This window comes from Cherax quadricarinatus, chromosome 24 (assembly GCF_038502225.1).
Source record: "Cherax quadricarinatus isolate ZL_2023a chromosome 24, ASM3850222v1, whole genome shotgun sequence".
Lineage (NCBI taxonomy): Eukaryota > Metazoa > Arthropoda > Malacostraca > Decapoda > Parastacidae > Cherax > Cherax quadricarinatus.
Window position 1 is genome coordinate 23,345,504 of NC_091315.1, and position 27,979 is coordinate 23,373,482.

General features: G+C 38.7%; 2 protein-coding genes across 8 annotated transcripts in view; one reads left to right on the top strand and one right to left on the bottom strand.

Moving 5' to 3' along the window:
- Nucleotides 1–647: 647 nt before the first annotated feature.
- On the bottom strand, nucleotides 648–22,286 carry RpL36 (ribosomal protein L36). Of its 3 annotated transcripts, none has more exons than XM_053779629.2 (4): nucleotides 22,230–22,286; nucleotides 11,707–11,803; nucleotides 9,547–9,681; nucleotides 648–812 (listed from the first exon to the last, which is right to left on the bottom strand). In XM_053779629.2, exons 2-4 carry the CDS (start codon nucleotides 11,797–11,799, stop codon nucleotides 675–677), a joined length of 366 nt encoding a protein of 121 aa, XP_053635604.1. In that variant the 5' UTR covers nucleotides 11,800–11,803; nucleotides 22,230–22,286; the 3' UTR covers nucleotides 648–674. The 3 variants fall into 3 exon arrangements, with proteins under 3 accessions (XP_053635604.1, XP_069944365.1, XP_053635603.1); XM_070088264.1 differs by having other exon boundaries at nucleotides 22,222–22,257; XM_053779628.2 differs by lacking the exon at nucleotides 22,230–22,286 and adding an exon at nucleotides 22,133–22,157.
- A 649-nt stretch (nucleotides 22,287–22,935) lies between these two features.
- LOC128690747 (piwi-like protein Ago3) overlaps nucleotides 22,936–27,979 on the top strand; it is a 122,025-nt gene continuing 116,981 nt past the window's right edge. For 4 of the 5 annotated variants that reach the window (XM_070088265.1, XM_070088267.1, XM_070088268.1 and 1 more), the window contains exons 1-2: nucleotides 22,936–23,022; nucleotides 27,365–27,523. In XM_070088265.1, the coding sequence (XP_069944366.1) occupies nucleotides 27,380–27,523 (144 nt within the window). In that variant the 5' untranslated portion in view covers nucleotides 22,936–23,022; nucleotides 27,365–27,379. Of the gene's footprint in view, nucleotides 23,023–27,364; nucleotides 27,524–27,979 lie in introns of those variants that run through there. The other variant, XM_070088269.1, reaches the window with a different exon arrangement.

The following is a 27,979-nucleotide window of genomic DNA, read 5'->3' on the forward strand; positions in this document are numbered from 1 at the left end:
AAAATTAGATAAAAGTTTTTTACACGTTTTCAAATGTAAAACAAGAGAGATCTACATTTTTTTACATACTTTCAGATGTTGAAAAAGCGTATACACGTATATACGTTTGGACCATTTAACCCGTAAACGGTCCAAGCAGATCTACATTCACATGTGTAGTGCTACAAAAGTAGATCTACTTTTTTTTACATAAAAAAAAAAAAAAAAAAAAAAAAAAATAGATCAAAGTTTTTTTTACACATTTTCAAATGTAAAAAAACAAAAAGATCTACTTTATTTTACATACTTTCAAATGTTGAAAAACCGTATATATACGTTTGGACTGTTTACGGGTTGAGGGTTAATGTCTTCAAACCTCTGAGCTGAGATAAAGTTACTAAGGAAAGGATGCCACACATGAGTTGTAGAATAATTTACCCCACGAAAATTTGAAGAATGCGTCAATCACTTTATAGATGGTTGAAGGATGTCCTAGAGTGCAAGGAATGACTTATTTTGTAACTGATTTTAGAGACCATGTATGTTAATGATAAGCACTGCATTAAATCACATGTTACTTTCATCCTCACAAAATCTAGGAACCACAATTTGCAAAATTACAATAGGCAAATAGTTTACTGTTAGGACAGGTAAAAAAAATAAACAAGTATTTTTAAAATTTATTAAATAGCAATTTACTTGTGGGCTGCAGCGGCAGCAGCAGCAGCGGCAGCAGCTGCAGCAGCAGCGGCAGCTGCAGTAGCCTTCCTTTGTTGGCCCATTACACGCTGCATTTCCTCACGCTTCCTCTTTGCACGAATGTGTGTGCCCAACTGCAAGGCAAATAAAAACGGGAAAAATAAGATTAATTTATCTATTGCTTAAATTTTTTTTTTTCAACAAGTCGGCCGTCTCCCACCAAGGCAGGGTGACCCAAACAAGAAAGAAAATCCCCAATAAGAAAATACTTTCATCATCATTCAACACTTTCACCACACTCACACATTATCACTGTTTTTGCAGAGGTGCTCAGAATACAACAGTTTAGAAGCATACACATATAAAGATACACAACATATCCCTCCAAACTGCCAATATCCCAAACCCCTCCTTTAAAGTGCAGGCATTGTACTTCCCATTTCCAGGACTCAAGTCTGACTATATGAAAATAACTGATTTCCCTGAATCCCTTCACTAAATATTACCCTGCTCACACTCCAACATATCGTCAGGTCCCAAGTACCATTCGTCTCCATTCACTCCTATCTAACACGCTCATGCACGCTTGCTGGAAGTCCAAGCCCCTTGCCCACAAAACCTCCTTTACCCCCTCTCTCCAACCCTTTCGAAGACGACCCCTACATCGCCTTCCTTCCCCTATAGATTTATATGCTTTCCATGTCGTTCTACTTTGATCCATTCTCTCTAAATGACCAAACCACCTCAACAACCCCTCTTCTGCCCTCTGATAATACTTTTATTAACTCCACACCTTTTCCTAATTTCCACACTCCGAATTTTCTGCATAATATTTACACCACACATTGCCCTTAAACAGGACATCTCCACTGCCTCCAACCATCTCCTCGCTGCTGCATTTACCACCCAAGCTTCACACCCATATGAGAGTGTTGGCACTACTATACTTTCATACATTCCCTTCTTTGCCTCCATAGATAACATTTTTTGACTCCACATATACCTCAACGCACCACTCACCTTTTTTCCCTCATCAATTCTATGATTAACCTCATCCTTCATAAATCCATCCGCCGACATGTCAACTCCCAAGTATCTGAAAACATTCACTTCTTCCATACTCCTCCTCAACTTGATATCCAATTTTTCTTTATCTAAATCATTTGATACCCTCATCGCCTTACTCTTTTCTATGTTCACTTTCAACTTTCTACCTTTACACACATTCCCAAACTCATCCACTAACCTTTGCAATTTTTCTTTAGAATCTCCCATAAGCACAGTATCATCAGCAAAAAGTAACTGTCAATTCCCATTTTGAATTTGATTCCCCAAAATTTAATCCCACCCCTCTCCCGAACACCCTAGCATTTACTTCCTTTACAACCCCATCTATAAATATATTAAACAACCATGGTGACATTACACATCTCTGTCTAAGACCTACTTTTACCAGGAAGTAGTCTCCCTCTCTTCTACACACCCTAACCTGAGCCTCACTATCCTTATAAAAACTCTTTACAGCATTTAATAACTTACCACCTATTCCATATACTACTTGCAACATCTGCCACATTGCTCCTCTATCCACTCTATCATATGCCTTTTCTAAATCCATAAATGCAATAAAAACTTCCCTACCTTTATCTAAATACTGTTCACATATATGCTTCAATATAAACACTTGATCTACACATCCCCTACCCACTCTGAAACCTTCTTGCTCATCTGCAATCCTACATTCTGTCTTACCTCTAATTCTTTCAATTATAACCCTACTGTACACTTTTCCTGGTATACTCAGTAAACTTATTCCTCTATAATTTTTACAGTCTCTTTTGTCCCCTTTCCCTTTATATAAAGGGACTATACATGCTTAAATATTGCTTCTAAATCAAATTTTGTATACCATGACTGTAAAAGATGTATTTGATAGATTCTTTTAATTTAAATGTATAGTCTAGGATCAACAATTTCCAAGGAGAAATACATACCCAGTACTATACTATAATATACATAATTTTCAAAGTCTATTCCAACATTGCTATTAAGTCACATCATACCATTCTCATTTTTAGTCCATTCTTCATTATATTTTTTCAGCACATAATGCACATGCAACAAACATATAAATCTCACACAAGTTACTATCAAACCTCTCTTCCTTAACAAGCACATTCCTGTCATTTCCTCTTTCTCACTTTTGACCTTCACATCACCCATTCTTATTCTCACTTCCTTTCAATTAAGTTTTAGACTTATGAAGTATGGTTGAGAATTCAAAGTTAAAAGGACCACACACACAAAGACCTCACAAACTTTTAATTCACGAATAATGCATTATATAGTGTGTATCCACATAATTGAAATTTCCAAAAATTTTTAGTCATTAAACACAATTTTCATGTTCGCACATTCTAATTTATTCTACACTTGAATTATATACAAGTAGTGCCAATGACAGAATTAAGTGGACTGGGGGACTATCACGTACCTCTTCACAGAGATAGTTAAACTTTAATCACAATTATTAGAATTGCACAAGGCACACAAAGGAATGGTTGTAATATGTAACATGGTTAGTAAAATGACACATCAAACAAAGAGTAAAAGATACTCCATTACCACATCACCATGGGTAAATGTGTGTACTATATTTATTTGACAAAATTCTTCTTCTTTTGACACAATGGCTGTATCCCACCGAGGTGGGGTGGCCCAAAAGGGAAAACGAACGTTTCTCCTTTTACATTTAGTAATATATACAGGAGACGGGTTTTTTGACAAAACTGTCTATTATTATTATTTCCAGTTGAAAGAGGGTCAAATTCTGCATCAACAACCAGACCCCTAAACTGTAGCATACTTGCAAATAAAGATTCCTGTGTGGAGGAAGATTTGAAAACCAAAGATATGCTTGGAGAAAGGAAAGGATTAGCATGCGAGGGTGTAGGGAGAAAAAGGTGGGGGGTTGGTAGGTTAGGAAGGCAGGGAAGAAGGGGATGGTAGGAAGGGTTTTGTACAAGAGGAAGAGAGAGAGAAAAAAAGGTATGTACTATCACTCACAAATCTAGAAATGTAAAGCTATAAAAACCTTGCAAATGTTAAGTACCCAAACTCATCAACAAATCAAGTAAAAAAATTAATCCTTTAAGCCTTTGACTGCTTCGGTCGTATATACTATATGTCTTACGAGCCACTGTGTTTGACGTATATATACTCAAAACTTTTTTTTTAATTAAAATGCCGACTTTGTGGTCCATTTTCGTATAGTATTCATGGTTGTGAGATTCTAAAGAAAAATTGCAAAGGTTAGTGGATGAATTTGGGAATGTGTGTAAAGGTAGAAAGTTGAAAGTGAACATAGAAAAGAGTAAGGTGATGAGAGTATCAAATGATTTAGATAAAAAAAAATTGGATATCAAATTGGGGAGGAGTAGTATGGAAGAAGTGAATGTTTTCAGATATTTGGGAGTTGACGTGTCAGCGGACGGATTTATGAAGGATGAGGTTAATCACAGAACTGATGAAGGAAAAAAGGCGAGTGGTGCATTGAGGTATATTTTATTATCACACTGGCCGATTCCCACCAAGGCAGGGTGGCCCGAAAAAGAAAAACTTTCACCATCATTCACTCCATCGCTGTCTTGCCAGAAGGGTGCTTTACACGTCAGTTTTTAAACTGCAACATTAACACCCCTCCTTCAGAGTGCAGGCACTGTACTTCCCATCTCCAGGACTCAAGTCCGGCTTGCCGGTTTCCCTGAACCCCTTCATAAATGTTACTTTGCTCACACTTCAACAGCACGTCAAGTATTAAAAACCATTTGTCTCCATTCACTCCGATCAAACACGCTCACGCATGCCTGCTGGAAGTCCAAGCTCCTCGCACACAAAACCTCCTTTACCCCTTCCCTCCAACCTTTCCTAGGCCGACCCCTACCCCGCCTTCCTTCCACTACAGACTGATACACTCTTGAAGTCATTCTGTTTCGCTCCATTCTCTCTACATGCCCGAACCACCTCAACAACCCTTCCTCAGCCCTCTGGACAACAGTTTTGGTAATCCTGCACCTCCTCCTAACTTCCAAACTACGAATTCTCTGCATTATATTCACACCACACATTGCCCTCAGACATGACATCTCCACTGCCTCCAGCCTTCTCCTCGCTGCAACATTCATCACCCATGCTTCACACCCATATAAGAGCGTTGGTAAAACTATACTCTCATACATTCCCCTCTTTGCCTCCAAGGACAAAGTTCTTTGTCTCCACAGACTCCGAAGTGCACCACTCACCCTTTTCCCCTCATCAATTCTATGTTTCACTTCATCTTTCATAGACCCATCCACTGACATGTCCACTCCCAAATATCTGAATACATTTACCTCCTCCATACTCTCTCCCTCCAATCTGATATCCAATCTTTCATCACCTAATCTTTTTGTTATCCTCATAACCTTACTCTTTCCTGTATTCACTTTTAATTTTCTTCTTTTGCACACCCTACCAAATTCATCCACCAATCTCTGCAACTTCTCTTCAGAATCTCCCAAGAGCAGTGTCATCAGCAAAGAGCAACTGTGACAACTCCCACTTTATGTGTGATTCTTTATCTTTTAACTCCACGCCTCTTGCCAAGACCCTCGCATTTACTTCTCTTACAACCCCATCTATAAATATATTAAACAACCACGGTGACATCACACATCCTTGTCTAAGGCCTACTTTTACTGGGAAATAATTTCCCTCTTTCCTACATACTCTAACTTGAGCCTCACTATCCTCGTAAAAACTCTTAACTGCTTTCAGTAACCTACCTCCAACACCATACACCTGCAACATCTGCCACATTGCCCCCCCTATCCACCCTGTCATACGCCTTTTCCAAATCCATAAATGCCACAAAGACCTCTTTAGCCTTATCTAAATACTGTTCACTTACATGTTTCACTGTAAACACCTGGTCCACACACCCCCTACCTTTCCTAAAGCCTCCTTGTTCATCTGCTATCCTATTCTCCGTCTTACTTTTAATTCTTTCAATAATAACTACCATACACTTTACCAGGTATACTCAACAGACTTATCCCCCTATAATTTTTGCACTCTCTTTTGTCCCCTTTGCCTTTATACTAAGGAACTATGCATGCTCTCTGTCAATCCCTAGGTACCTTACCCTCTTCCATACATTTATTAAATAATTGCACCAACCACTCCAAAACTATATCCCCACCTGCTTTTAACATTTCTATCTTTATCCCATCAATCCTGGCTGCCTTACCCCCTTTCATTTTACCTACTGCCTCACGAACTTCCCACACACTCACAACTGGCTCTTCCTCACTCCTACATGATGTTATTCCTCCTTGCCCTATACACAAAATCACAGCTTCCCTATCTTCAGCAACATTTAACAATTCCTCAAAATATTCCCGCCATCTTCCCAATACCTCTAACTCTCCATTTAATAACTCTCCTCTCCTATTTTTAACTGACAAATCCATTTGTTCTCTAGGCTTCCTTAACTTGTTAATCTCACTCCAAAACTTTTTCTTATTTTCAACAAAATTTGTTGATAACATCTCACCCTCTCTCTCATTTGCTCTCTTTTTACATTGCTTCACCACTCTCAACCTCTCTCTTTTTCTCCATATACTCTTCCCTCCTTGCATCACTTATACTTTGTAAAAACTTCACATATGCTAACTTTTTCTCCCTTACTACTCTCTTTACATCATTCCATCAATCGCTCCTCTTCCCTCCCGCACCCACTTTCCTGTAACCACAAACTTCTGCTGAACACTCTAACACTACATTTTTAAACCTAGGTATATGTGGAGGCAAAAAAATGTTATATATGGAGGCAAAAAATGTTATCTATGGAGGCAAAGAAGGGAATGTATGAAAGTATAGTAGTACCAACACTCTTATATGGGCGTGAAGCTTGGGTTGTAGCCAAGGAGGCAGTTGGAGGCAGTGGAGATGTCCTGTCTAAGAGCAATGTGTGGTGTAAATATTATGCAGAAAATTCAGAGTGTGGAAATTAGGAGAAGGTGTGGAGTTAATAAAAGTATTAGTCAGAGGGCTGAAGAGGTGGTTTGGTCATTTAGAGAGAATGGATCAAAGTAGAATGACATGGAGAGTATAAATCTGTAGGGAAAGGAAGTAAGGGTAGGGGTCGTCCTCGAAAAGGTTGGAGGGAGGGGGGTAAAGGTGTTGTGGGTGAGGGGTTTGGACTTCCAGCAAGTGTGCGTAAGCGTGTTAGATAGGAGTGAATGGAGACAAATGGCATTCGGGACCTGACGATCTGTTGGAGTGTGAGCAGGGTAATATTTAGTGAAGGGATTCAGGGAAACCGGTTGTTTTATATAACTGGACTCAAGTCCTGGAAATGGGAAGTACAATGCCTGCACTCTAAAGGAGGGGGTTTGGGATATTGGCAGTTTGGAGAGATATACTGTGTATTTTTATACGTACAGTGGACCCCCGCATAGCGACTTTAATCCGTGCAAGAGGGCTCATTGTTATGCGAAATGATCGGTATGCTAATGAATTTTCCCCATAAGAAATAATGGAAATCAAATCAATCCGTGCAAGACACCCAAAAGTATGAAAAATTTTTTTTTACCACATGAAATATACATTTTTCTACACACAAAGAGAAGGATACATGCACAATAGTAGAGTAGTACATGCACAATATATATTGTGCATGTACTACTCTACTAAATGAAGAATAAATGACACTTACCTTTATTGAAGATGCAGCAATGACTGATGAGACACTGTGTCCTGGGAGTGCCTTTTCCTCCTGAGTACTGTAGGTCCTGTTTGGCATTTTCTTCCAGAACAGGCCTTATCACACTGTATGCCACTACGATTCTTAAATCTCTCAAACCAACCTTTGCTGGCTTTAAATTCACCAATATGAACACTAGTTCCAGGCATTTTTCCCTGTTCACCTGGGTGTTAGTTGACTATTGTGGGTTGCATCCTGGGAGACAAGATTAAGGACCCCAATGGAAATAAGTTAGACAGTCTTCGATGACACTGACTTTTTTGGGTTATCCTGGGTGGCAAATCCTCTGGGGTTAATTGTTTCTTGGTATTCTCAATAAGCCACACCAACAACGGTGCTACAGCAGCAGCAGCAGCAGCAGCAGCAGCAGCTGACAGTGCTACAGCAGCAGCTGACAGTGCTACAGCAGCAGCAGCAGACGGTACTACAGCAGCAGCTGACGGTGGTACAGTAGCAGCAGCAGCAGCTGACGGTGGTACAGCAGCAGCAGCAGCTGTACCACCAATAGTAGCAATGGTTGATTGGGGTTTATTATACAACCTGGCCAGCTCGGAGACACGCACTCCACTTTGATACTTATCAATGATCTTTTTCTTCAGCTCTATAGTAATTCTCACCCTTATTGCTGTAGGGTTGGCACTAGAAGCTTTCTTGGGGCCCATGGTCACTTATTTTGCAGATAAAATCACCAAAAACACTGTAATAATACGAAATGTTCCGATTGTATGCTTGGATGTTACCGCGCAGGCTGGCTGGTAAACAATGCCACCAGCGGCACATGTGAGGCTGGCTAAGGGTGCACATTGGACGCGTCTCGGACGAACAGCGGTGAGCGGGTTTTTGAGCGGTATGCGAGGCAAAATTTTTGCGATAAAAGCGAGCGGTATGCGGATTAAACGTTATGTGATGCCGACGGTATGCGGGGGTCCACTGTATATACTTCTAAGCTGTTGTATTCTGGGCACGTCTGCAAAAACAGTGATTATGTGTGAGTGAGGTGGAAGTGTTGAATGATGATGAAAGTATTTTCTTTTTGGGGATTTTCTTTCTCTTTGGGTCACCCTGCCTCGGTGGGAGACGGCCGACTTGTTGGGGGGGGGGGGGGGGGAATCATGGTTGTACGTATTCTCGCTTTCTTGGTCTCATTTGATAGAAGGGAAAACATATTATAGAAATAGAGGTGATTTGATTGGTTTTACTATAAAAAGAACCTGGAAATGGAGCTCAAAGTATGGGAAATGTTTGATTTTTGCCAATGTTCAAAAGTAAACAAATGATGTTAATGTCCAATAAATGTCCAACTAGCCATTCTAATATGCAGTAATGAATGGGTTGACATTTATACAATTATTGCAATATTGCAGTAGTCTGCATAACAGTAAATCTTCTATTTTTTGTTTGAATAAAAATTCAAAACAGAAAGCAAGAGTAATATCAGAGGGGCCTGGAGACATGACTGATGAACAAAGAAAATGTTATTTTAGAGTCAGGAATGTCTGCATTGTTCATTCTGGACCCTATTTTGAAATTGTCATATTTTTAAATTTTTGTGAAATTGGCCAAATTGCAAATTTCTGACCATGTTACTGGGTAGTTGAAATTGGTAAATGAGCAGTTTCTTGTACTCAATCGATAGAAAAAAATGGAGTTTTAAAGAAATAGCTATGTGTGTGGTCTACTGGAACAACAGAATTAGCTGAAAATAGGGCTCAAAGTGGGCGAAATTGCCGATTAATAAATATCGCCGAGGTCGCTAACTTTGCGAGAGTGTAATTCCGTAAGTTTTCCATCAAATTTCGTACTTTTTGTGTCATTACCATTGGGAAAAGATTCTCTATCATTTCATAAGAAAATATATTTTTTTTTAATTTTTGCGACGCCAGGAGAGACCTCAGGATTGGAGGTTGCGACAGTCAAAGGGTTAGAATGGTAATTAGACATTAAAACCGTCCTAAAAGCTCGCCAAACAGCACAGCTGCCCTGTTAATAAAAAAAAAAATAGGACTTCCTAACTATAAATTACTTCTACATCAAAGAGCTGAAAGAAAGATGGATAAACATACCCGTTTCTTTAGGAACTTTAAGGCCCTCTTATCCTTTGACACCTTCAGTAATTCAATAGTACGCTTCTCATAAGGAGCAAAGCCCATAACCTCACGGACAATGTCTCTCACAAACTTGTTGTGTTTGGTGATTTTCTGAAATAAAATAAATACATAAGCATACATATTAAACTTACACTGTACACTAAGAACATTTTTGCCCTTGCAATGCCTGACATTCATTCAAAGTGAAAAATATCAAATATCCCCCCCCCCCAAAATATGGCCATACAAAATACTGATTAAATAAAACTCAAAAAGGCAAAATGGGTGACCATTCTACATTTTTTCTGTACTAAACCAGACCAGTATTTAGAAAATAAAACACTCAGGTTGAAATGTCAAAAACACAGCTGCGACTAGTTTCATCCTCAGTCCAGACTTCCCTGTTAACAAGGCAGTGTATGATACATATTCAAGGATAAATTTTTTTCTCTCTATTTTCTATCAAATGCATTCACACTGTATACGTTAATTTTATGCATGTAGAGATAGCTCATCTTTATTTAGTTGGATGGCCAAGAACCACAAATTTAACCCTTAAACTGTCCAAACAAATTTATGTTCACATGCGTAGTGCTCCAAAAGTAGATGTACGTTTTTTACATATTTTCAAATAAATAAATAATATATATATATATATATATATATATATATATATATATATATATATATATATATATATATATATTTTTATTTATTTTCAACAAGTCGGCCGTCTCCCACCGAGGCAGGGTGACCCAAAAAAGAAAATCCCCAAAAAGAAAATACTTTCACCATCATTCAACACTTTCACCACACTCACACATTATCACTGTTTTTGCAGAGGTGCTCAGAATACAACAGTCTAGAAGCATACACATATAAAGATACACAACATATCCCTCCAAACTGCCAATATCCCAAACCCCTCCTTTAAAGTGCAGGCATTGTACTTCCCATTTCCAGGACTCAAGTCCGACTATAAGAAAATAACCGGTTTCCCTGAATCCCTTCACTAAATAAAATAAATAAATAAATAAATATAAATATATATATATATATATATATATATAAATATAAATATATATATATATAAATATATATATATATAAATATATATATATATATAAATATATATATATATATATATATATATATATATATATATATATATATATATATATATATATATATATATATATATATATATATATATATAAAAATAAAAAGTAGATCAAAGTTTTTTTTACACATTTTCAAATGTAAAAAAAAAAAAAAAAAAAAAAAGATCTACTTTTTTACATACATACTTTCAAATGCTGAAAAAAGTAGATCTACGTTTGGACAGTTTAAGGGTTAATAGCTGAAAAGCACAACTGACAAGAGGGAAATGTTTAGTGCAGTGTCTTGTAACACAGAATGGAAGGGGCAAGCTGGCTGGCACCACATACAATGTTAATGCTACAGGTTCAAGCCTATGAACTCCAACAAGGGAGTGGTAAGTGTATGGGCCTGGCTATGTTTCTGGGTCCATAGAATGCCCCCCCCCACAGTCCCACCACTCCACTCCCTCCTTCCTCATAACACCTCCCTCACTATTTCCTTACAAAAAAACTGTCCTTATAAGATAAGGATGTACTGTGCACAATGCATTGCAAAACATTTTATTAATATTTATTGCACAATTATTTTGTTACCTATACAACTGAAAAGGCACTTTCAAGGTAATATGGGTAAAAATTCTTGAGGAAAAAAAAAAAAAAAGTACCAATCAACTGATAAAACGAATTTCCAGGAATGTATTATAATAGTAAATTGGGGATGTACTGTGGCCCAAATGGACCAGTGTGTGCACACATGCACAGTAGCATGCATGTGCTTGCATGGACAGTACATGTGAACATCATAAGTCATCTCCTTAACAAATTGTACTAGTGCTGTACTGCTGGCTATCAGCAAGTAGACAAAAATGTCTAAGTTTTATTTACAGATTTACACTGTAAAATAAAGATTTCTGGACTATACAAATTTTTATTACTAATTTTATTTTAATGCAAGAAAACTGCATTGTAAAATTTACTGTACATTTTATAGTAGCAAGACCTGTGACATATATACACACACTCAAAATACACTTACCCCTTTACGGGAACTGGGCTTTGGCTTTCTTGTGTTCTTGGTGACTTTATGACCTTTGCTGAGGCCAACAGCCATTTGATATCGTGGCGCCATTTTGCTGTGAATAAACAAAAATATGAGACAGCTCTTTATTAAAACTTGGAAACTATAATGTGTACATCCTGCATCTTCTTCCACGAGTAACAATTCCTATACATATACTGTCATTTACTAATAATCAAACACCTTTATTACACAAGGCAATTTATCAGTACAATACATAATCTAATTAAAGCAGAGCAAGCACCTTTGAGTAGCTCTGAAATTAGATTAGACAAATGAAGAACCGGCCTTGCACAGGCCTACTGTAGCACTATTTTAATGTGACCCTTGAAAACAATAGGGACCCTAATAGAAATATTTCATTATTTACTGTTTCTGGGTGACAACTGATAGTTCTGAAGACATATGCAATTTTAATAGATTTCAAACCCACTTACATACCTGTCCAGCCTGTTTAAAAGTATTCAGGGTTCTCATTTCAATTCGCAAAATTTACTACATAACACTTATGGTAGAAATGTAAATGCATGCAAAGCCAAAATTTATTCAGAAAAGTTATAGGAAAGCACTGGTTTGGTAATAGAGTTGTAGAGGAGTCGAACAAACTCTCAAGTAGCGTCATTAAAGCTAAGACCTTGTGTAGTTTTAAAAATAGGTTAGATAAATACATGAGTGGGTGTGGGTGGGTGAGTTGGCTCTGACTAGCTTGTGCTAATGGGTCTGATGCAGTGCTCCTTCCTTCTTGGATGGATGTGGCTTAGACCCGACTAGCTTCGGCCAGTGGCTTAGGCTGGTAGGGGACTTGGACCTGCCTTGCATGGGCCAGTAGGCCATCTGCAGTGCTTCTTTCATATGGTCCTAAAACAAAGTACACGTATATACTAAACCTACTAGGGTCATACAGCACTGTTAGTCCTGAATAGCTTGTGTAAATGTAAATAAAAAAAACTCAAAATTCCTCAGATCAAGAGCTGTTATCATTGCAGCATTATTATGATAAATCATGGGGAAGCACTAAAACTGTATGGGTCATACAGCACTGGGGGGGGGGAATGGAAGGCTCTTAGATCAAGGATCCCTCACCAGCATCAAGGAACCCCCCTTGAGGGGGTGTTGGAGCATTCACATGAAGCACTAAACCCATAAGCATATAGTGCCTGGGGAAATGGAAGGCATTCAGGTTGAGTCCAACTGGAGGGCAGGTCCAATACCATGGATCAAGAGTCCTTCAGTAACATCATGACACCCATCTTGAACAAGATTAAGTGTTGAAAGCTTGTAAACTACACTTCAGGTCATTAAGGTTGCATGTAACACTTTCACTGCCAGACAAAGATACTTTAATTCCTAAAATATGGATTTAAGTAAACCTTTTGGTGGCATTCTGATAATTACACATTCGCGACCTAGCTGCTGGGGAGTGTGGACGTGCCTCATACCTCTCTGCTGACAGTCTAACAAGCTATCCAGTGACGTCATGGTATTCAGCGTGAAGAGGCGGGTGAATACCGTTGGTATACAGCTTGTTCGGGGGGCGATTACGCCTGAGAATGAACAAGTTTTGCTACCTAAGATTATCCGTGACACTTATGGTATTGCGGACAAGGATTTGTACGGTGTGGCATTAAATGGCGCCTGCCGGATATTTGTGAAACTACTATACAAGCCAGTGTACGAGAAGCTGGTTGAGCAATTCCAAGATCTCTGCGTAGATGTGTCCCCTGACGTGCATGTGCGTATGGTGGATGTCTCTCGACAATATACGTGGGTGAAACTGCGCAATGTGCCCTTCGAGGCCGATGCAACGGATCGCCACAGTGTTTTCAGAAGATACGGAGTGGTACACATGGCTAAACAAGGCAATAGGGTGGCTGGGGCGTATGCTGGTCTCCCAGATGGTTCGTTTACCCTTAAGATGTCTCTACGCCAGGCCATACCATCATATGTGTACCTAGATGACTTCCGCACACAGGTCATGGTGTCGTATGCTGGTCAATGACGGACGTGCCGCCTCTGCGGTGACTATGATCATATGGCAGCAGAGTGTGGGCAGCGAGGGCAGGCTAGAAGGCCGGCCGGCCGATGGGCAGGAGGCTCCCATACATGGACGAAAAGGAGATGGTGGGCACGGTCGGCTTTGGAGTGAGGAGACTGAGCCAGTGGTGGTGTCGAATCTGGAGCTGTCGTCTCTCGAGTCGCCTGCATCGCCGGTGGTGCAGCAGGCTTCCGGGGTGGACCAGGTGACGGTGGAAGTGGAGGACTTGGATGCGACAATAGCGTCTGTTTTGCATACCATGTTCTCATCTACGGATGTGGTCTCCCCGGCTGTGCCAACAGCCAGTGCGGAGATTGTGTCCGTGGCAGTAGAGCAGCAGGAGGCGGTTGTTGGTGCTGGTGGGGACGTGGTGACCCCTCGTCAGAAGGCTGAGACGAAGGTGGTGGTGGAGGTTCATCGTGTGGACGATCCAGTCACAAACATGGAGAAGGAGGCTGGGACGAGGAAGAGGGCGGCAGCAATGTCGGACTCTGACGACGTCCTGACACCGGCTCAACGAACAGGGAAGAAAGCATCGGTAGATGGGGGGCGGTGCGCTAGTGGAGGTGAACAGCGACAGCAGGTGGTGCCAGGTGTCACGGGTGTCGTGCGTGGAGAGCGTGGCAAACGTGGCCCCAGGGCCCAAGTGGGCAAGCAAAAGTAGTAGTGGGAAGCGAGGGAGGAAACCTTAGCCAGGTGCGAGGGGATGGGGAGGTTAGATAGGGGCGGGAATCATCGTGGAAGGTGTGGTGAGGTCTGCTGCTTGATGGCAGCGCCGGTTAATGGCGTGTGTGTCTGGGAGCGTCAGATAGCGTGCGCCTTGAGGGGCATGTGCCCAGTGTTAGGATGAAAGTGACTTGATATGTGCTATTCAGATGTGTCTGCAAATTATGGAGTATGAGTAGTGTTAGGTTCTGTTTAGAGGTGTTGCTGCCTGCGCCTGTGTGCGCCTAAGGTACGCTGGTGTGATTGAGGTGGCGTATGCTGCTGCTGTGTGTATGAATCTTGGACTATTATGTTGTATAATATTATGGGGTGGGGTCTGTATGGTGGAGGTTTGAGGAGCGTCCTTATGTTCTATGTCACGTATTGGGTATGTATTTTATACCTATGCATACATAATGCATAAAAACACTGGTAGTGTTAGCTGTGAGGGACCTGCTATTATGAGGCCTCTTGTATGTACATGGATAGACCCTTTGTAATTACTTGAGGATATTTGTGAAATGGATTGTGTATATACATGTCCTGTATCAATGTGTTACGGTGTTATATTCTTTTTCTTTACTGTATAATTTGTATGTTTGGTTGAGAATAGGTTTGGGTGGGAAATGCGAAGGGGGGGGGGGGGGGTTGAGGCTTTAAACACGTTTGTGTTGGGGATAATTTTTAGGAATAGGTGTCTTTTCCTGTAGTGAATTACTTATGTGTGCTACGTGTCTTTTATGTTGTAGCAATGTACTGTTTGTTGTGATATATTTCTAAACCATGACTGTTGTTAGTACACTGTTCAAGCGGTCTTGTGGTCGTTTAATACACTTTGTGGACAAGCATGACAACTGTTATATTAATGTATATATGTCAATATGTCTGTAAGATTAATGCAGGTTGCTGTTTGATTTAGAATAGGGGGGGTAAAGGGGTGGTGGTGTTGGAATCCACACGGAGTTGTGTGTGGTTCATTAGGCGATGGAAGGTTATCACATCTGTTGCCGGATAGGTCTTGTATTTTTTTTATTAACAGTTCTGTACTGTTTTAAAAATAAAATTATATATATATATATATATATATATATATATATATATATATATATATATATATATATATATATATATATATATATATATATATATATATATATATATATATATATATATATATATATATATATATATATATATATATATATATATATATATATATATATATATATATATATATATATATATATATATATATATATATATATATATATATATATATATATATATATATATATATATATATATATATATATATATATATATATATATATATATATATATATATATATATATATATATATATATATATATATATATATATATATATATATATATATATATATATATATATATATATATATATATATATATATATATATATATATATATATATATATATATATATAAAAAAAAAACCTGGAGGGCAGGTCCAATACATAAGAACATAAGAACGAAGTAACATTGCAGCAGGCCTACTGGCCCATGCGAGGCAGGTCCAAGTCTCCTACCGGCTTAAGCCAATGCACCCAACCTAGTCAGGTCAGGCCACATTGACTTAAGAGAGGAACACGGCAACCGACCTGGTAGCACAAGCTATCAGGTCCAACTCACACCCACCCACATCCACTCATGTATTTATCCAACCTATTTTTAAAGCTACACAACGTTCTGGCCTCTATAACTGTACTTGGGAGTTTGTTCCACTCATCCACAACTCTATTACCAAACCAGTACTTTCCTATATCCTTCCTGAATCTGAATTTTTCCAACTTAAAACCATTGCTGCGAGTCCTGTCTAGGCTAGATATTTTCAGCACACTATTTACATCCCCTTTATTTATTCCTGTCTTCCATTTATACACCTCAATCATATCCCCCCTAATTCTATGTCTTTCTAGAGAGTGCAGATTCAGAGCCCTTAGTCTATCCTCATAGGGAAGGTTTCTGATACATGGGATCAACTTTGTCATCCTCCTTTGTACATTTTCCAGAGCATTTATATCCATTCTGTAATACGGTGACCAAAACTGTGCAGCATAATCTAAATGAGGCCTAACCAAGGATGTATAGAGTTGAAGAACAACCTGAGGACTCCTATTATTCATGCTTCTTGATATGAAGCCAAGGATTCTATTAGCTTTATTGCGAACACTTATGCACTGTTGTCTTGGTTTCAGATTACTGCTAACCAGAACTCCTAAATCTTTTTCGCAATCCATAATATTAACCCTTTGACTGTTTTCGACGTATAAATACGTCTTACGAGCCAATGTTTCTGACGTATATATACTCAATAATTCTAGCGGCTTCAAATCAAGCGGGAGAAAGCTGGTAGGCCCACATGTGAGAGAATGGGTCTGTGTGGTCAGTGTGCACCACATAAAAAAAATCCTGCAGCACACATTGCGTAATGAGAAAAAAAAAAAGATAGTTTTTTTGGAATACAACGCCGACTTTGAGGTGTATTTTCGTACAGTATTTATCGTTGTATTCGCGTTTTCATTTTCTTAGGTGATAAAATGGAAAACATATTACAGAAATAGAGATGATTTTCATTACTTTGACAATGAAAACGACCTTGAAACTGAGCTCAAAGTAGCGGAAATGTTCTATTTTTACCAATGTTCAGGATTAAATAAATCACACCACACGTCCAATACACGTCAACTGGGGAGTCTAATATTCTTTCACTAGTGCACTGATATTATTTATACCATTTTTACAATAATGCAGTAGTCTGCATAACAGTAAATTTTGTATTTTTTTGTATGAATAAAAAATCAAAATAGAAAGCAATAATAATATAAGAGGGGCCTAGAGATATGACTAATGAACAGAGCATATGTTATTTTAGTGCCACGAATGTCTACCTTGTTTATTCTGGACCCTATTTTGAAATTGGCATCTTTTTTTTAGTTTGCGTGAAATTGGCCAAATTGCCAATTTCTGACCACCATATTGGGTAGTCCAAATTAGTAAATGGGAGGTTTCTTGTACTCAGCTGATAGATAAAATGGAGTTCTAAAGAAATAGCTATGAGTTTGGTCAACTGGAACAATGGAATTGGCTGAAAATAGGGCTCAAAGTCGGCGAAATCGCTGATACGCATATGTCGCCGAGACCGCTAACTTCGCGGGAGCATAATTCCAGGAGTTTTCGACCAAATTTCGAACTTTTGGTGTCATTACCATCGGGAAAATATTCTCTATCATTTCATAAGAAAAAATAATTTTTTTTTTTCAAAAAATTGAGCGACATAGAATGACAGTTTCAGAGAGGGGCCTGAAACAGTCAAAGGGTTAAGATCTACATTATTTAGTTTATAGGTGGCATGGTTATTGTCCTGTCCAACATTTAGAACTTTGCATTTGTCTATATTAAACTGCATCTGCCACTTCTCCGACCACTGCATCAGTCTATTCAAATCTTCCTGGAGTGCTCTAATGTCCTCGTCAGAATGAATTCGACGGCCTATTTTGGTGTCATCGGCAAACTTGCTGATGTCGCTCTTTATGCCCTCATCTATGTCGTTTATGTAGATTGTGAACAGCAGGGGGCCCAACACTGACCCCTGTGGAACACCGCTCGTGACGCTTCCCCACTCTGATTTCTCCCCATTTATGCAAACTCTCTGCTGCCTATTTGTCAACCATGCCTCTATCCAGGAAAAAATTTCTCCTCCTATTCCATGTGCCTTAATTTTCCTTAATAGTCTCTGATGTGGGACCCTGTCAAAAGCCTTACTGAAGTCCATATACACAATATCATATTCATTACCATGATCTACCTCCTCAAATACCTTAGTGAAAAAAGTTAATAAATTCGTAAGGCAGGAATGCCCCTTTGTAAAACCATGCTGAGATTCGTTGATTAATTTATGCTTTTCAAAGTGGCTACGAACTGCCTCGGCAATTATTGATTCCATAAATTTTCCCACTATGGAGGTTAGGCTTATTGGTCTATAGTTTGAAGCTAAGGACCTGTCACCTGCTTTGAAAATAGGTATCACATTTGCCATTTTCCACTTATCTGGCACCATGCCAGTTTGTAGTGATATGCTGAAAAGATTAGCCAGAGGTTTGCTAAGCTCCTCTTTACATTCCTTTAGAACCCTTGCATACAGTTCATCAGGGCCTGGGGATTTGTTAGGTTTTAATTTATCTATTTGCCTAAGGACCATGTCACTTGTGACCCTAATTGTGCACAGTTGATTATCGTCCTGTTCTACATAATTTATCATTTCTGGAATATCGCTGCTATCCTCCTGTGTAAAAACTGAGAGGATGTGTTAAAAATTCTACACATTTCCTTATCACTGTCAGTGAGCTGACCCGAGGAAATTTTGAGTGGGCCTATCTTGTCCCTGATCTTACTTCTGTATACCTGAAAGAATCCTTTTGGGTTAGTCTTCGATTCTCTTGCAACTTTAACCTCATAATCTCTTTGTTTTTCTAATTCCCTTTTTTATTTCTCTCTTTAACTGAATATAACAATTTCTTAATTGCCCCTCTCCTCTTTTGATTTGCCTATATATGCCTCTCTTTTGACCAATCAGATATTTTAATCTATTGTTCATCCATTTAGGATCATTTTTATTTGATCTGATTTCCCTATTTGGAACATAATTTGACTGAGCAGCTAGAACTATGCCCTGGAAAGCATCATATTGGCAACCATCACCACCTACCTGACCCTTAGTCAGGTCATTCCAGTTCAGCCCACCTAAGTAATTTTTCAGTCCTATGAAATCAGCCAAGCGAAAGTCAGGGACGGAGACTTGATTGCCATTATTAGGGGAATTCCATGATATATTAAAACCGAGTGATTTGTGATCACTTTCCCCAAGCTCATCATTAACCTCAAGATTATTAATTAGTGTTTCCCTACTGGCAAGAACCAAGTCAAGGAGGTTATTTCCTCTAGTTGGCTCTGTCACAAACTGTTTTAAAAAACAATCCTGGATCGTATCAAGAAAGTCATCTGACTCTAAATTTCCTGTCAAATTGCTCCGGTCAATCTGTCTATAGTTGAAATCTCCCATTAGCACAACATTTTCGTATGTAGATGCCTTACGAATTTCGTCCCATAGAAGTTTACTGCACTCCCTATCAAGATTTGGGGCCCTGTAAATCACACCCAAAATTAGTTTTTCTCGGCCCTCGAGAAGCTGTAACCAAACAGATTCAGTGGCTGACGCTTCTAATTTTATATCTTGTCTAACACAACAATTTAAATTGTCTCTGACATACATCGCTACTCCACCACCCTTCCTGTTGACCCTGTCAGTGTGGAATAATTTATAGTCTTGTATGTGACATTCAGAGGGCATCTCTCTATCTTTCAGGTTGAGCCAGGTCTCTGTTATAGCAATAATATCTATGTTTCCTGCACTTGCAATTAATCTTAGCTCATCTATCTTATTTCTTACACTCCTGCTATTAGTACAGTAAACCTTAAGGGAGCTAGTCCCTTGCTGCCCTCTGCTGTCCCCCTTTGTTTGCTGACCTGATCTATTGTCTTTATTTATAACCTCATGCTGAATGCCTTTTATACATTTACTGTTTCCAACCATAGTGTTGCAACCTGCTTGTTTCCCACACACACCCATATCTCTATCTTCTATCAGTTTAAAATCACAGGCATTTCACCAATGGCCTTCTCAATTGAGTTTGCAAGTGCTACCACCCCAGCCCCAGAGAGATGTACCCCATCCCTTGCATACATATCATGTTTGCCATAAAAGTTGTTCCAGTTGTCAATGAATGGGATTGCAAGTTCCTTGCAGTATCTGTCTAGCCAGCAATTTACACCAATTGCCCTAGACAACCATTCATTTCCTACTCCCCTTCTAGGCAAGATGCTACATATGATTGGGACCCCTCCCTTAGACTTAATGAAATCTATAGCCGACCTGTACTTATCTAGCAGCTCTTCTCTCCTACCCTTCCCAATATCATTTCCACCAGCACTGAGACAGATAATTGGCTTGTTCCCATTACCTGACATGATATTATCCAGCCTTTTAACTATGTCCCCAACACCAGCTCCAGGGAAGCACACTATCTCTCATCTTCTTATTCCTATTACAAAAAGCACGGTCAATATATCTTACCTGAGAATCACCAACCACAAGAATGCGCTTACCTCTGTTAGCAGGGGCAGTAGTACCCTTACCTTCACTGGCCACTGAAGTACATTCATCCTGAAGAACAGAGAAGTGATTTCCTACCTTCAGATCTTCACTCTTAACTTTCCTTATTCTGATTCTCCTCCCATTACTGGTTACCACTCGCCACTTGTAGCAGGTGCTGGACTGCACCTCACTGCTGGTAGCCGTTTCTACCTCCCCACCTACAGCCTCTTCACAGCGAGAGACAGACTGCACCTCACTGCTAGAAGCCTCATTTCCCACAACTCCAGCCACCTCACATTCTCTCCCAGACCCATTGAGGTGGACCTTCAGCCTCCTAATCTCCTCCTGGAGAAGCAAGACCTCCTCCTTCAACTCTCCAACCTCAATTTTTAAAACACTGCAGAAGCAAGCCATGCTTTGTAACCATCCACGCTAATCCCCAAAGCAGCTCAGGATCTGTGACCTCACCATGGATCAAGAGTCCTTCAGTAACATCATGACACCCATCTTGAACAAGATTAAGTGTTGAAAGCTTATAAACTACATTTCAGGTCATTAAGGTTGCATGTAACACTTTCACTGCCAGACAAAGATACTTTAATTCCTAAAATATGAATTTAAGTAAACCTTTTGGTGTAGAGATCCTGTCAATAGTAAAGAAAAGCACCATGGACCCAAAATGGAAGTCCCCAGCAGACCCAAACTGGAAGTCCCCAATAGACCCAAAATGGAAGTCCCCAATAGACCCAAAATGGAAGTCCCCAATAGACCCAAAATGGAAGTCCCCAATAGACCCAAAATGGAAGTCCCCAATAGACCCAAAATGGAAGTCCCCAATAGACCCAAAATGGAAGTCTCCAATAGACACAAAATGGAAGTCCCCAATAGACCCAAAATGGAAGTCCCCAATAGACCCAAAATGGAAGTCCCCAATAGACCCAAAATGGAAATCAGTCCCAATAGACCCAAAATGGAAGTCCCCAATAGACCCAAAATGGAAGTCCCCAATAGACCCAAAATGGAAGTCCCCAATAGACCCAAAATGGAAGTCCCCAATAGACCCAAAATGGAAGTCCCCAATAGACCCAAAATGGAAGTCCCCAATAGACCCAAAATGGAAGTCCCCAATAGACCCAAAATGGAAGTCCCCAGTAGACCCAAAATGGAAATCAGTCCCAATGGACCCAAAATAGAAAGTCCCAATGGACCCAAAATGGAAATAAGTACCCAAGACTCCAAGTAGAAATAAGTCACTGACTTTCTTAGGTTCTCCTAGGTAATTTACACTATGTATGATAATTGTACTAATGTGTGCCTGTACCTAAATAAACTTAACTTATGGACCGTAATACAAGATCATGTAAACAACCCTCCTCATACTTGTCATATTAAAACCCGAATAAACCAACACTCCAGCATCATATCCTCTCACTCACGCACGACAGCCATACCTCACAGATCCTCAAAATGTATATTAAATTCCCACCGAGCAGACAAAGTACACAGTAACCAAAGAAAATGAAAATATCTGGACAAACACCTCACTACCTCGGGTATCCTCGTGGGGAAAGAAAGTGAAAAGCCGCCCGTGTCAGCCTCTCCTAGTTCTTTTTAATTTAAGAGCTGTATTTTAGTTAATTTATTATTTTAAAGTACTTAAAAATATTTGCTTTAGTGTAACATTAATTATTTTTATATATTTTTTTGCTTTAAATTACAATTTTATTGTTTATTATTATTTGATATGGTTGGCTTTTCATATCAGATTTCCATGTCTTAATTTTCAATGTTGCTGATGTTATTTGCCCCTCAAGGAAGGTTCCTTGATGTTGGTGAGGGGCTCTTGATTTAGGGAATTGGATCTGTGCTCCAGTTCCCCGAATTAAGCCTGAATGCCTTCCACAACCCCCCCCCCCAGGCGCTGTATAATCCTCCGGGTTTAGCGCTTCCCCCTTGATTATAATAATAATAATGATGTTATTTGCATTGTTTATAAGTGAATTACATTCAAAATAAGTCAAAATAAAGTTCAGATACAACTAAAACATTTGTTTTTATTTTTCACAATAACACCCGCTTTCACATTTACGAATTTTGGAGGAGAATAAGAGTCTGTTTTCACTCAAAAACGTATTATATTTGCGCTTTGAATAAAAGTTCGCTTTTATGTAATGTATCGCTTGCATTAAATACACGTAATTAAAACTGTAAAAATGTTATTCTATGGTAAAATTTATCTCTCGTCAAATATTTTAAAGGTTTTAGGTGTGTTTCCAATTTCAGGAGAGACGACCAAAGTTGTGAATCAATAACAGTTATTTAGCTCTTGTTAGTCAAATACGTAAGTGGTTAATTAATTCTTGCGTTCACTTCACAACCTGCGTGTTCTAAAAGAGTGTCAGGAGTCGAAAATTAGCTGACAATCGCTCATAACTTCTCTAAACAGGATAATGCTAACCCTATTACAAGGACCCCAATTTAAATGTCTGACTTTTTTTTGGGTTATTCTAAATAATTTGTACTGTGCGTGATAATTGTACTTATGTATAGCTGTACATAAATAAACTTACCTACGGGTACCCTTCAAGGGGTACCATGATGCTAATAATATTTGTTTTCTGATAACTGACCCGGAGGGTTGGTAACCTCTTACTTATTTATTTATTTATATGAACATGATACAGAGAAGTATTACAAGGATCCCGATGGAAACTAGTCACTTTGACTTTTTTTTTGTTTATCCTAGATAACTTAATACTAATTCTAATACTACTACTACTACTAATATTTACTACAAGTACATGTACAAGGTATACAGTCCTAGCTGACATCAATGACATACTACTATATAGAAAGCCCCTTGTTATGCTGAGCATTTCCGGCAAATTAGTTCAATTTTGTCCCAGGATGTGACCCACACCAGTCCACTAATACCCAGGTGTAAAGAAACACGCCCAATGTTTCTACCCTCACTGGGAATCGAACCCAGGTCCTCACTGTGTGAAGCAAGAGCACTAACCACCAGGCCACGGGGCACCGTTAATATGTATGATAATTTGTGTAACTATTTATGTGTACCTATACCTAAATAAAGTTATTTAACCCAGTTTATTTGAAGTGTGAGTTTTTCAGGAAGTGTCTTAGGCCAGCATCAGCATTACAATGTAGTGGGTAAATATCCAGAACACTCCTTCAGTCTCTTGGAGAGCAAACACGCCAGTCCCATATCTACTGCTGGAGGAGTAAGTTACCTTACATTAGGTCAGTCACATGGAGAGTAAGCACTCCAGTCCCTTATATACCGTTGGAGGAGTAAGTTACCCTATATGATGTTATCTTGAAGCCAAATGACTTCGAACAGGCGATAAATGACATGCCCATGCACTCTGCCCCAGGGCCAGACTCGTGGAACTCCGTGTTCATCAAGAACTGCAAGAAGCTCCTATCACGAGCTTTTACCATCCTATGGAGAGGGAGCATGGACACTGGGGTCGTCCCACAGTTACTAAAAACAACAGACATAGCCCCACTCCACAAAAGGGACGGTAAAGCAATAGCAAAGTACTACAAACTGATAGCGCTAACATCCCATATCATAAAAATCTTTGAAAGGGTCCTAAGAAGCAAGATCACCACCCATCTAGATACCCATCAATTACACAACCCAGGTCTACATGGGTTTAGAGCAGGTCGCTTCTGTCTGTCCCAACTACTGGATCACTACGACAAGGTCCTAGATGCACTAGAAGACAAAAAGAATGTAGATATAGCATACACAGACTTTGCAAAAGCCTTCGACAAGTGTGACCATGGTGTAATAGCGCACAAAATGCGTGCTAAAGGAATAACAGGAAAAGTTGGTTGATGGATCTGTAATTTCCTGACAAATAGAATACAAAGAGTAGTAGTCAACAGAGTAAAGTCTGAGGCGGCAAGGCACAGTAATCGCTCCCATCTTGTTCCTCATCCTCATATCTGACATAGATAGAGATGTCAGCCACAGCATCATGTCTTCCTTTGCGGATGACACCCGAATCTGCATGACAGTGTCTTCCATTCCAGATACTGCAAGGCTCCAGGGGGACATCAACCAAATCTTTCAATGGGCTGCAGAAAGCAACATGAAGTTGAACGATGAGAAATTTCTATTACTCCAATATGGTAAATGTGAGGAAATTGAAATTTCATCAGAGTATAAAACAAATTCCAACCACACAATAGAATGAAAAACTAACATCAAAGACCTGGGAGTGATCATGTCGGAGGATCTCACCTTCAAGGATCATAACACTGTATCAATCGCATCTGCTAGAAAAATGACAGGATGGATAATGAGAACCTTCAAAACCAGGGATGCTAAGCCCATGATGACACTCTTCAAATTCAAAGTTTATTCTCTATAAGGATTACAATGCTGAGTTTACAGAATTTGGTTATTGTGTGGTTTACATGTAGTAAAATAATAATTACAGAGTGTACAACTAGAACACCTAGCATGGCTAGGCATTTCGGGCAGACTTAGATTAATTCTTAAATTTAAAATATTACAAATTATGAGGTAAGTTGGTATTATGGCTAAGTGACTAAATACTAGTTTGTGAGTTTAGCAATGTGAATGCTTTTGTTTTGGCACAGTACATAGTTTCAGTATTGGAGTATCACAGGCCAACTTATGACTAGTTAGGATTCATTATTTTAAGATTAAGATTAGTATTTCTGTGTTTATAGTCAGTGGGTGAGTGACTGTAATTGTGAACCACTAGGTGGTTATCATGTAGTAGTTAGTTGTCGGGGTGTATCAGGGAGATAAGATATTTTCTAACTGTAGTTTTGAAAGTGATGAGTGTCTGCAGTTCTCGAGTTTTCAGGTAGGTTGTTCCAGATTTTAGGTCCTTTGAAATACATTGAATTTTTGTAAAGGTTTAGTCGGACACGGGGAATGTCATAGAGATGTTTGTGTCTGGTGTTATGCCTGTGGATCCTGTCAACTATTAAGAAAGCATTTTAGGTCAAGGTTAATATTGGAATTTAAGGTCTTGTAGATATAGATTGCACAGTAGTATCTTGATGGGTAGAGTTTTCGAAGCATTGTCATTAATGGTCAGTTGCTAGTATCTGCCACTGAGGTAAGTTTATTAAGGTACAGGTATTCTGTACATATATACAATTGTCATATGTAATAATACATGTAAATTACCTAGGATAATATCAATAAAAGTCAGTGACTTTGTTAGTACATGGCCCCCTGCATCAGTAATGTTCTGATATGTGCAGTAGTCTATTGTGATCTTGCGTATCAAAAGCATGAGTTTAGATTGATAAAAAGCCCCATTGTATGTATATTCATTGTCTTCTAGAGATGAATAGCAAAGAGCTGAGCATTTTAATTATTGTAGTTCCATTGGTGTTGTTTCCTAGACCTGAAGCCAAATTGGTAGTAGTTAAGAATGGCATGTTTGGTTATGAAAACATGTGTTTACTTATGCATTATTTTTTCAAAATTTTTAGATAACAATGGCTAGTTATGGCTGGTTAGAAATTGGCCTGTAATTAATGATTTCTTTTGGATTACCACTTTCGTAGATTAGTGTAACTCTTGCCAATCTGGATTGCTGTTGTTTTATTGAGCAAAGCTGCAATGGGTATAATAGGACATGAGCTATTTTCTTATATACATATATAATAATGGTAGTATATGTACTTGCTTTGTTTCATGCTGTTTTTCAGCATATTAAAGTAACCTCAGTTGATTTACAGTAGTTGGGATAGGTATAGAGAGCTTGGATAGTTATCATGGCAGTATTCACTAACTTTGGCAAGGGAGTCTGGAATTTACATCCTACATGAGCTTAGGTATACATAGCAGTTCTAATGACTATCTAGTTTGTAGGCCTTAGATCAGACACATTAAATCTGAACTATCCTGTATTTTCAATAATTTTTTTTTATGATAACCCTTATATGTATATGCAATCTCTTATCATGTCTCAATCTCATTATGTAAAATGTGCAAAAATATAATACTGTGACTTGTTAATCAATTACTTGTTAATTCAGTTACTGCTCAACACTAACTTCCTCTGTTGAAATATAAAAAATGATGTTCAGTTCAAACCAACTATGATATATGTATATGCTGTAACTTGTTAATCAATTCATCTCAATTATAAATTCAATTACTGCTAAACCACTAACTACCTCTGTTGAAATATAAAAAACGATGTTCAATTCGAACCAACTATGATATATGTATATGCTGTAACTTGTTAATCAGTTCGTCTCAATTATAAATTCAATCACTGCTAAACCACTAACTACCTCTATTGAAATATAAAAAAACAATGTTGAATTCAAACAAATTGTGATAAATATTCCTAGTATTAAGTAGTCTGTTAAGCATTAGGTGTAGTCTGCCCAAAATGCCCTGGCATGATAGTGGCTTTCTTTGTACTTAGCAAATCAAAATTGTAATTACTCATTATAAACTATATAAAGAAATAAAATCCTTAATCCTTAATGTATACAAGGCACACACAATATATATACACGTACTACACCAAGATCAATCTTCAGGGATCTCTCCTGCTTCTACCTCTCCTTCCTGTATTATTCCTGTATTGTTTACTTCTTTATTTTATACAGTATAAGCCTGAGAACTTAATCTGATACAAGAATAATTTCAGATTTATGCAAACAAAATGAGTACAGATGACCTTAAATTGACTGTTGGTCGTGGTGGGCGAGGAGCTGCTATATTAAAAGCACTACAGTCTCTACCACCATACCCTGGCCAAACCTCTGGAAGTGTTGAGCAAGCATCTGCACAGTATCCTGATTTTGCTGTAAGTAATTTAAACTTGAACCAGGTTCTGATTATCAAAGCCTATACCAGGACTGTTAATAATGGATTGTCGATAGAAAGGAAGTTCAAATAAGTATGATAGGTTGCTCAAAAGGAAAACACCAGACTCAAAGCAGGTATGCTTTATAAGATCTGTTACACTATATTGTACAACACACTTGTCTATCTATATCTTGTGCAGTGTATGGGAATCAACAAAGAAGCACCTTAATAAACAGTTATGTATTAAGGTGGAAAAGTGAGTCAAGAAAACCATAACATACCCTACAATTCAAATCTCTAATCCCAGACTTGGCCTTTACTCATCATCATTAAATTTCAAGGATGGTTCCTAATAAATGTTACTTCTCCTTCATTTTTTTTTTCAACAAATTGGCCATCTCCCACTGAGGCAGGGTGACTCAAAAAGAAAGAAAATCCCCAAAAAGAAAATACT

What these genes read in the sequence shown, in the direction of transcription:
- RpL36 (XM_053779629.2), bottom strand. Translation starts at nt 11,799, where the DNA reads ATGGCGCCACGATATCAAATGGCTGTTGGCCTCAGCAAAGGTCATAAA. An exon ending in AGCCCAGTTCCCGTAAAGGG is followed by an intron (nt 9,682 to 11,706) that starts GTAAGTGTATTT and finishes ATTTTATTTCAG; the next exon opens with AAAATCACCAAACACAACAA. An exon ending in TAAAGTTCCTAAAGAAACGG is followed by an intron (nt 813 to 9,546) that starts GTATGTTTATCC and finishes TTTGCCTTGCAG; the next exon opens with TTGGGCACACACATTCGTGC.